At 36.1% G+C, this 11,299-nt stretch overlaps 1 protein-coding gene across 2 annotated transcripts; it reads left to right on the top strand.

Annotated features, from left to right (window-relative positions):
- The first annotated feature begins 2,148 nt into the window (after positions 1-2,148).
- LOC144206238 (C-type mannose receptor 2-like) lies at positions 2,149-6,255 on the top strand. 2 transcript variants are annotated; one of them, XM_077731078.1, is made up of 8 exons: positions 2,149-2,393; positions 2,596-2,756; positions 2,843-2,952; positions 3,517-3,644; positions 4,149-4,294; positions 4,817-4,932; positions 5,554-5,667; positions 5,754-6,255. In XM_077731078.1, the coding sequence occupies exons 1-8, from the start codon at positions 2,237-2,239 to the stop codon at positions 5,755-5,757; spliced, it is 936 nt and encodes a 311-aa protein (XP_077587204.1). In that variant the 5' UTR covers positions 2,149-2,236; the 3' UTR covers positions 5,758-6,255. The 2 variants fall into 2 exon arrangements, with proteins under 2 accessions (XP_077587204.1, XP_077587203.1); XM_077731077.1 differs by having other exon boundaries at positions 2,150-2,393; positions 4,140-4,294; positions 5,754-6,250.
- Positions 6,256-11,299: the final 5,044 nt, after the last annotated feature.

The following is an 11,299-nucleotide window of genomic DNA, read 5'->3' as shown; positions in this document are numbered from 1 at the left end:
GTGATCACAACGTGGCTAATTATTGGTCGGGACAATTGGAGCTAGTTGATTGGCTAATGTATTTCCCCACGTTGACCGCACGCTTTGAACTGGGCACCACTAATTGCGAACGTTATACTGTACTCAACATTGACTCAACATGTCTAAAAAGAACGAAGCGCTGATGAGAGAATCCATTTTACAGAGGTCGATTTTTCAGTTCTGCTTCGATTGTTTTTGACGACCGCAGACAGCACATCCCCCGTGTGGTTGGAAATGCAACTTTTTTTTTTTTTTTTGCACCTAAACCAATGTTTTCCGGATCGCAAGTTCGTCTCTCCCATTGCATCATTCAATTCTCCTTCGGAAGGTGATACATTTCCTTGAAACTTAGCGCGTTACACACCGATTTTCTTTTGTAATTTTGCAAAATATTAAAAACTAGATTTAGAAATATATTGCAATATTTTTGATTATTATTTTCTATGGCGAAAATTTTAAAAATATTCATTTTCTGTGGCCTAAATTAAAATATATTTATTTTGCGAGACATATATTTCTGACACAAAAAAATGATTTTTTCCTAGCCCAGCTGTGCATCTCCTAGTTGATTAACTGAACGCAGTTTATTAACTTGCAGGAAATAGGAATATATTTCTTAAATAGTATAGGGAATTGGATGATAGGAATTTATTTTGTCTTCTAATTGGGAAACTGAAGCCATAATGGATCATAGTGGAGATAATGACACTACTGTATTAGTAGAAGAAAATTCAAGTGTGTGATCGAAGTCTAAAATTTGAAGTGAACACAGACATAAAAATATGCCAACTGAGGCAATCACACCGAATCTTCCAATTTTCAAGTTTTTTTAATTTATCTGACATGCTCAGAGTTTATTGTTTTGTCAGCAGGTAACCATGTAGACAGAATTTGTATTTCTACTAATTCCAAATAATAGGAAATGCAGAGAGTGCATTTGTTTTAAGCACTGATAATATCCCTAAGGCAAGTGGTCAGGAACTTTCCAAAAAGTCTAATTGTCACATTCTTACATTCTGACACAAAAATGCAGCTAGGTAACTGGTGTGGCTACCTTAAAACCCGTTAAAGACACCCCAGGTAAAATGATAATAATAATAATATGGAGCAGCAACAACTCAATAACGTTATGATTTGGCTTAATGTAACCAATCTGGTGATGGCGGCACAATGGTCCATCTGTGGTTGACCTTGGGTTCAAACCTCAATTTCAGTCAGAATTTTAGTCGGAAATTGATATAATTTTCTCTTAGAAAGAGAATATTTTTGGATGATTTATGATTGATGTCACAAATAAGGCACAATTTGTAATGAAAAATCAAACATGGTGGGACAAGCAGCTTAGTCAGTTTCCACTTTCCATTTCCACTTTGTGTATTTTAATCTTCTATTTTAGCAGGAACATCAATCAACGGTTTTTAAACAGGGAAATCTCATCTAAAATCCACGTTATTGTCAGAAAATATTTGATTTTGGACTAAATACAAATCACAGTTGTGTCGAAAGCGTTTCTAAGACCTATGTGAGATGTCAGGCATGTGGTGAGGGTGCGGCCTGCCATTCAAAAAGGACCACCTGACACAGAGTGCAATTGGGAAACTGGTCGGGCTGCATTTGTGGTCAGGGTATGGCCCGCCCCTTAAAAAATCTTTATTTTCACCTGTCCACACAAAAATGCAGACAGGTCACTCACACAACACCACAGGCAAACATTTTTAAAAAATCAACTACTGGAGCTACATTTTACCAAACATTATTTTAACAAATCTCAACACAGGGCTGTGAACTGTATGTAATTTCTGAATTGTAGGTAGCTACAAGGTACGTTTTTACAAAAATGCCGATGGTGGACTGGTTCAGTCATACGACAGACACGACACCTCAGGCAAAGAAAAAAAATAAGGAAAAGTTTTAGCAGAAAAACATGTTAAACGAGATTCATTCAATGAATTTGCATTTTCACAACAGAAAATAATAATAAGTCATTTCGTTTCCCCAATGCAAAACCAGTAGCTTTTCTTATTAATGTGACCCAACACATTTCCGAATATAAAATAATTAAAATAATTGTGAAAAAATATATATATTTGGAGTGCATAAGATTTAAATTACGGAAAAATCATTCACGATGACCTCCAATTTGATGGGCGGGTAAAAAACTGGCTGTTCCTCGAAGAATGATTGGTGGAAATCAGTGGTGGGATGTGGCTTTGTGATGGACGTTGTGGTGAAGAAAGTATTTAACTTCAGAGCACAATCACATTCAGTAGGAGATTTTGCAGGTGCGAAACTGCATTTCCTGGACATTGAGATGAAGGCATCAGCGCTTCTTTTCCAGGTGTCCATCCTGCTTGCCTTTTGGGCTTTTAATGGTGAGTCAACATTAACTTGTGATCTTCTCACAAGGACTTACCTTCATGATGCAGGTGAAACAGAAGTCCAACAGGAGTATTCACTCCAATTAAGCTTTCACTTCCACTTGGATTTTGGCCACTGCTAATGATGACACATTACAGCTTGTCATTTTTTTAATATAAACTCATGCATACTGTTTCTTTATGTTGTTTGTATTAGAGGTCCGGTCCCAGCCATGTCCACCAGGCTGGTTGCTGTACAAGGACAATTGCTACTACTTTGCCCAATATTGGTCACAGCGGAAATCGTGGTATGAAGCCAGAAACAGCTGCCAGGACCACAGCGCAGACCTGGTGGTCATTCAGAATATTGGGGAGAGGGTGAGCCACTCACACACACGCACACACACATTCTCCTTGTTTTTTTCCTACTCTTAATGATACATGTCTGATAAAATTTATTGAAGAAATGGCTGGAATCATCTGTTAAGAGGAACAGCTGGATCGGGCTGTCAGACAGGGATAGAGAAGGAAAGTGGAAGTGGATTAACGGAGCCCCTCTGAAATACTACGATGCGTAAGTAGCTTGAAAAAAGTTACAAAAGTTGGGCTCCATCTCATTTTCTGAACCGTTTTATCCTCACTAGAGTTGCGAGGGGTGCTGGAACCTATCCCAGCCTACTCCGTGCCAAATATGCAATTCTTTGGTACTTTTACCTAACCCTGAGCTCCAATGATAACAGTGATGTAGGTGCAGGCCTAGAAACAATGGCAGTAATGGTGATAATTTCTCCTCCACCAACCTGAAATAACCACGGGCCTCGTTATAGGCACTAAATCTCTCAATAGTGTAGGTATCTACCCCATCGAGGAGGGCATATTGTTTTTAGTCGCTTGTGTAATGTTGACCGTATTCAGCTTAACTATTTTGCTTTTTCCGTGTATATATTCCGTGTTCAGAACTGAACGATCAAGTAGCTTTCATTGCACTGAACTCAAATCCTGTTGTAAGGCTTGTGGATTATGCCTTTGCTTTGAAAAAGGGTTTGACAATGGTTTAATTGGACACCTGACAAGTATGTAGTACGGAGGGCAGGTGCTATTTGGCAGAGACGCTGTGTTAAATGGGCATTTTTTGCAGGAACTGGGGTCAAAATCAGCCTAACAACATAAGAAATCAAGACTGTGCTGCGATAACATGGCGACGACATGGCTGGAACGACGAATGGTGCACTAGAAGACATGGCTACATCTGCAAGCGGCCCGCAAGTGAGTACACACATTGTTGAGTGGGACTCCATGCAGTTTGTGGGAAGTGTTAAGTATTTAAAAGAAACATGAATTGGGTTTTATTTACCTAAGCGGATGACCTATATTGTAGAAGCACAAAGTCTTTTTTTCATTGACTATAAATCATTTACTCTTGGATTTTTCAAACATGTCAGTCATTTGTTGTAAGTAAATGATTGTTTGATTACAAATTGACTACATTAAAAACAACAGCATGACTCACATTCTGTTTATGTCATATCTGCACTTCTCTGATTGGTTATTTCAGATTCATTTGGTGCTTTTCACCAGCTCTCGCATCTATTTTGAAATCTAACCCAAACCCCAGATTACTAGACTGACTTAAGTGTATCTTGTACATACATAGTCAAAGTCAGTGTAGGGTGGATTAATTTTATTCAAAATTAATGCACTAAAGTTAAAAGTAGACATTTTCCATTGAGGTCATATGTAATTGCTTTTTCTGTACCTTAGTTACGCCAGAAGTCTGTGAGGCAGGCTGGACGGAGTACAAGAGAAAATGTTACTACTTTTCCAAGACTGGGGAAGGGAAATCGTGGTTTTCTGCCCAGGACTACTGTGAGGATAAAAATGCCCAACTGTTGATCATTAAGGACCTCGAAGAGAGGGTGAGTTGAAAACTCCCTGCCCTCTCTCACTGTTCTGTTCCCCAGTGGTGATGCTGAATTTTTTACACGTGTGACAAAATCGGGTCACTTCAAATATTGTACGAAAGCCCTTTTCCTGGATAGGTCATGTGTGTGCGTGAATCATTGTTCGCTTGGTGTACATTCCAAGTTCTCTGAAAGTATGTGTGCGCATGCATGGTTTACATCTCCATGTGCCCTGCAATTGGCTGGGAACTGATTTATGGTGTAACCCACTTACTGCTCATTCTTAACTAGAATAGGCAACCATCGTGAAGAGAAGTGGCTCAAAAGATAAATCAATGATACTGTTGTAGAGGGTATGGATGTAATCATGCTTTCTTACCTGGCTGCTTATTTTGGGTATAATGCATAACTGATCCCTACAATCAATACGAACTATTTGGGTAGCTCGTTAATTTATTAGGGAGGACTGTAGCCACTTCTGGGGCTGCCATTGCTCTCCCTATACAAAGTATTCATGTAAGGTGCTATTTCTTGTAGGACTGGGTACGATCGCAAATTGCTGACTACGCCTACCACTATATCGGTCTGACGGACATGAACAATGAGGGAAAATGGGAGTGGATCGACACAACTTCTTTGGACCCAAAACTAGCGTAAGTGGCTGGTAATGAGTTGAAGCAACGTCAACATTTGGTAAAGTCGATAGATACCGGGTGCCTGATGTGCATTTACAATGTCAGATTGCCTGATTTTGAGACAAGATCATGGAGAGAGTTCTCCATTTTACAGATTTTTCATTAAAGGGTCTCTGTGTCAGCATACCTGTCAACCTAAGAGTACATAAATCCATATGACTGGCTACAATAATCTGTACATGGACTTGAATATCCTTATGTGAATCAGCACCAACAAGAAATTGGACATTCCAACTATATCACAACATCCAGTACAGGAGCAGGGGGATTTACCAAAAGAAGCTCTATAACAACTTCTTTTAGTTTGGTAAATTCCCCACTTCTGGCCTAAGTATATCGCAACATTGCCATGATTGCACACACGGAAGAGTTTGTGGAAAAGCAAAGCGAAGTTAGGTATGTCTGGCAAAAACGGCAACAGTGATGAAAAAAAACAAACATCATTGGCAAAAAAAAATGTGAATCCGCTTGACTTTAGCACTACAGCTGTAGTGTTAATTTTTTCCTCACAAATATGTATGATTTATGGAAAATTCTTATGGAATGATAGGTATGTGTGTGAAATGTTTTTCCGTGCAGGAACTGGCATAAAGGTGAGCCAAATAATGACGGTAACAAGGAAGATTGTGTGGAGATGCAAGGTGGCTGGAACGACGTCAATTGCAACCATCATCGAGGCTTCATCTGCAAAAAGTAAGAATGTGACCCTGAACAATCGCTGCAGGCATTTTGGGTAGACTTTGCAATATGTTCACCTCACCATCTTCTTCATCCTACAGATGATGAGGCAGTGTGAAGTCAACCTTTCCCACTTGAGACTCAGACACAGGTAGCTTAGGATATTGAATTCATTGATTGCACAAATATAGAAATTGTTAACTAGTCTAAGAGCTAAGACTCAAGATATACGATTTTGAAATACAGTGGCCTTCAATGTGAATGTATTTCTAATGGGAATTGACTTTTTGATAAAGTACATTTGAGTTAAATACTCTACAGGAAAAATGAATAAATAAAAAACATTGACATGAAAACCTTGTCGTCCATTGATAAATGCAATACTACATTTCAGATTCAACAGAACTGGAAGAAAACTGGGAATAGAGAATAATCAGGATTCATTTTATTAATTCATCTTTAGTTTCAATAATATCATTACAGAAAAACAATTTACATTATATTTTATACAGTAATAAGAGAATGCTGTGTAATTGCTTCAAGTGCTGGTCATAGTTTATAATGTGTGCAATGTCAGACTGATCTCAGTCCGGTGTTAAGAATCAGTCAGTACAAAGGCAGTAATAACCTGCTTCTTCTTACTCAAATGAATCTGTCAAGGTTTGATTGAGCCTTTTTGGGAAAGTGACTTGGAGGAGATCTCATGCTGTGTTCAGGTCATAATGGATTTACAGGAAATAAAGTTGCACCAAATTGGGCAAGTGTTTTGATCTTTTTATTCTAACATAGACCACACAACTATCGACCGAGCACAAATGAAATTTTATCCTATTAACCGTCCTTGCCATCTATTATGAACGCAGCATGAGCCCCCAATACAAATACAATGATTTTGAGGTACAGTATCAAGGAAATCTCTGATTTACATACTACAGGGATAGGAAGGAATGGCCCAACATCATCATATGTACTGTACAACCAAAATAAGCACAAGCACAAATGAAGCACTATCCTCAGAAAGAAATCTTGCCCACTTGCGGTCAAACCCCCACAAAAGTAAGACATGGCCCTTTCCAAGGCGGGCAATAGCTATAGATGAGAATAAAAGTCTGAAGAGCTACTGGTGGTGGGGGGAGTAAACAGTACAAAAGTCACTCAGGAGAAAAGTTAAAGCTCAAAAAATAGGAACTGGACAACATGTTAACATTTGATCATTTATAGTGTTGCACCGATATACTTTTTTTTTGGCTACTGATACAGATTCCAGTTGTGTGGTGTTGGCCAATGCCGATACCGCAGCAACATTGTACTGCGTTGGGGGGGAGGGAAAGAAAAATCACACTAAAGTACTCCAGATTCACTTGAATGTTAAGTACTAATAGCTATCACAGCTTGATTGGACACTGTTTAACTGCTTGACGTCTACTAGTGATAAACTAGTTTCGATTAAAGGTAGAAGCTTAACAAAGACTCCATCGCCCCTACCGACAATACGGCCTCAGGTATTTTTATCAAAATGAATATATTGACATCAACATTAAGTCAAACTGGATAATTTCTTCAATTTAAAAAGATTATTTTAACAGTATCAAAGCCTCTGCTACTTTCTCAGTCATCCATTTAAAGTGTGTGTGGGGGGGCAGTGTGATTAACTCGTTAAGTCTTAATTCATAGAAGAAGAATGATTGGACGCAACATCATTGATCATAATTTTAGGAAAAGCGACAAGGTCTGATTATTTTATGCCGATATGAGTAGCTGGTAGCCATCTTGTGTATGGAGGCTAGTGGTTGACAAATACATCTCAAAAAGCCTACACTTATAATTATTGGCAAGTCATTTTTTTAGAACCTGCCGATACTGATGATATAATTTTGTTGGGATATCAGTATCGGATATAATATTGGTGCAACACTAATTATTAAAAACGAATAAACACAAAATAGTTGTATCATCTAACTTTGAGCCAGTAAAACAAAACATTTATAATTATAATTATAAAATGGCATTGTCTTGGTGTCAACACAATTTTTTAAATGATAAGTATTGGTGCAATAAACTTGCTTTTCTCATGATCAGAATGCAGCATTAAACCATTGATTGGTTTGACAGGGTTTTGTTTGGCACTGATCACATCGACATGAAGACTCACAAACCTCCGGAGCAAATTATGATTATTTGGCAAATTGAGGTTATTTCTTAATGATAACATTGCAGTCAACTTGTTCGAATCAGTTGAATACGTATAAAAACAACAGATACAATATCATTATTCTGTCTTTTTCACATTTCTTGGGCTGCATACAGTACAGTGAGAAAATAGTAGTTTGAAAGGAGTGAGATTTTTTGTGTTGTTTTATTATTTCTTTTACTTTTTTATACACCTGAACAATACTGTGGTAAATCATCATTGCTAAGCATATAATTGTGGCTTTGCTGACGCAAGTTTTGTTATGAGCACACAGCAAGTTAGCCTGAATTACTTTGTACAAGGCAAATGGCAAGTCAGTCTGGTCTTCTGTGATTTCTACTCTGCCGACATATACAAACATATATATGTATATATACGTGTGTATGTGTATGTGTAAATGTGTATGTTTATATGTGTAAATGTGTATGTGTATATGTGTATATGTGTAAATGTGTAAATGTGTAAATGTGTAAATGTGTAAATGTGTAAATGTGTAAATGTGTAAATGTGTAAATGTGTAAATGTGTAAATGTGTAAATGTGTATGTGTATGTGTATATGTGTATATGTGTATATGTGTATATGTGTATATGTGTATACGTGTATACGTGTAAACGTGTATACGTGTATACGTGTATATGTGTATACGTGTATACGTGTATATGTGTAAATGTGTAAATGTGTATATGTCAATATGTGTATATGTGTATATGTGTAAATGTGTATATGTGTATATGTGTATATGTGTAAATGTGTTAATGTGTATACGTGTATACGTGTATACGTGTATATGTGTAAATGTGTAAATGTGTAAATGTGTATATGTCAATATGTGTATATGTGTGTGTATATGTGTATATGTGTATATGTGTATATATGTATATGTGTAAATGTGTATATGTGTACGTATATGTGTAAATGTTGGATTTGTTAGATTTAGGCTGAGATTGTTGTCGCCAACTGTAGCATTAATTTTGAAATCCAGTTTAAAACGCAGAATACCAAACCAACTTGTCATGTACTATGTATGATACACGGAGAAAGTCCATGTGGGAGAATCAAGTGTGTGGCAGGAAATTGTCATAACACAAACTTCATTTGTGTGCAAATGAACATTTAATTAGAAATGCATTGTTAATTTGAATGAAGTACCAGCATCTAAAATTTAGAGTAAATTGGGACATCATTACATAATTCTTTCCATTTTTTTTAATTCTTGTTTGGTGAGGTGCCACATATTTATTTTATCGCACATAAAATTCAGGCCTTAACTTAATAAAGATTGTGCAGACTTTGTCAGAGCCAAAAAAATCGAGCCTCAGCAGAAGTAGAAGCAGAAGATTGAACCCGAAACAAATATATATAATACCATTAGCGATAAGGAGTCATAAAATTCAAAATCTGTCAAATAATTTTTGGACTGGGACTGGTTGTTGAAGACGACATGATAGTCTACTTCCTGAGCATTGGAATTGAGCAAGACACCAACATCTTCATATGTAGAGGGGTACACTACTTTTTAATTCCCTGACATTTATCTCTAATCTTAAGTACAATACAAAAATATAATGAATTCAGGATTTTTAAACGTATATTTTAGATTCAGAAGTCTAAAGGACATTAATAGAATTGTACCCTTTAAATCGTTAAGAAATGAAACTCATTCATTGCCATTGACAGGGAATTGGGGTGGCTAGCATTGACTGATCATGTTTCAGTGTCACTGACGTCAGTAGACGTCCAGCCTATGTTATGTCTCAGTCAAAATAGATTGGCAGTCTACCGAAGCCAATATTATTTATGAAATACAATGAATGTCTTTTAATAGTAGGACTGCTGAACGGTTCTCTCATTTTGAATTCCATAAATAGTAATATATTTAAGTTTAAGTTAGTGTTTATGAAAAACAGCACATTTTTAAAGCAACTCTAGATCATTGTCACCGTCAAGAGCAGCCAATAAGTTCAAAAGGGTGGTCAAAAAATGTAAATGTACAGTTATTTGTTTGTGGGTTTTGATATTCTATAACTTGGTATTCAAAATAGACCTGGGCGATAAAACGATAACAATAATTGGAGTCAAATAATCTAACTCAACAATTAGAATAAAAAAAATTGGTAAAATTTGACAGATTTAAACTGCAATTACACAACCCAAACACAACAAAGAACGGGGACGTTGATGTGACGTGAATGCTAGTTCCAGACCAAGGTTTAGTAGACATAAAAGATGGTAAGGAACAAACTGATATTTTTAGCATGGTTGGCATAAGAGCGTCTAACATGTATAAAAGCATAAGGACTATGACACAGTCAAAATGAGCGATTATGAGACGCAGGACAATGCCGAGACGACCCACTAAAAGATCCAAATGATGTTTGCCTGTCGTTGTCTTTCCTCCTTATTGAAAATTTCCTTAACCCCCTTTAACCCACTCATCTCATTTGAGGACAGGCTGTAATTCTTTTCTTACTAAATATAATGGAGTTTACCCATTTTATGCAAATGTTATGAAAACGTTGCAAAAATTTAAAACTTGTTAAGTTGGGTTAAGTTCATCCAGCTTTTTATTTTTTTTAAATGCCATATGTGAGGTAAATAGTCTGCTTGCCCATGGAGATGTCTTCAGTTGATTATTTTATTTATTTCATAATGCCAATATTGGTAGGAAGGCGAATTTATGAAAATAAAGACGCCTGTCAAAATTTCTGCTGGTTTTATTATTCATTACTTTTCAAAGTTTAATGACGCAGTGGTCTTATCTTTATTGCACAACAAAAATACTTTCTAAAATTGTCTCATTTTAAATTCTCCTTTCTTTTAAAGTAACGTAACAGTAATTTTCAGAATTTAATAACAAGGGAAAAATATGTACTTATTCAAAGAAGTTTAAAGTTTCAAATTTGAAAGAAAAAAAGATGTGATAGTTAAATTGATATCAACTGATCATTTTTTTTTTTTTTAAATCGGGATAACAATTTTTGCCTTATCGCCCAGGCCTAATTCCAATAATATACTATAAATAAATGTGCGCAGCAGTTCAGATCACAATTAGGTTTCTAAATTGTATGCTCGGCTCCAAATAATATAAACAAAACAATATATCAAAAGAGTAAGAACGAGACATTTTTGTCCTCTAATGAACGTAATGGATCCAACTTGAAGCCTTGAAGTTTTATCGAGCAACATTATGTCTACACAAGGCTTAACACATGGACGCCCGAATTTACATTTAAAAAAAATATACGTAAAGCATTGAAGGAATACATAGTTAAATTAAAAAGGTATTAATTTTAAAAAATAGATCCTAAATTTACATGAAATACAAAATACAGATAAAAATGAGAAAATTCTGAAAAAATGGATTAAAAGTAAATTGGAAAATGGAAAAATATTTCAAAAAGCATAAAACAAAACTGAAAAACTAATACATTTAAAAAAATTAAATATTTATTAC

This window comes from Stigmatopora nigra, chromosome 13 (assembly GCF_051989575.1).
Source record: "Stigmatopora nigra isolate UIUO_SnigA chromosome 13, RoL_Snig_1.1, whole genome shotgun sequence".
NCBI lineage: Eukaryota > Metazoa > Chordata > Actinopteri > Syngnathiformes > Syngnathidae > Stigmatopora > Stigmatopora nigra.
The sequence above is the reverse complement of the archived record's forward strand: the minus strand, read 5'-3'. Positions and strand labels throughout refer to the sequence as shown.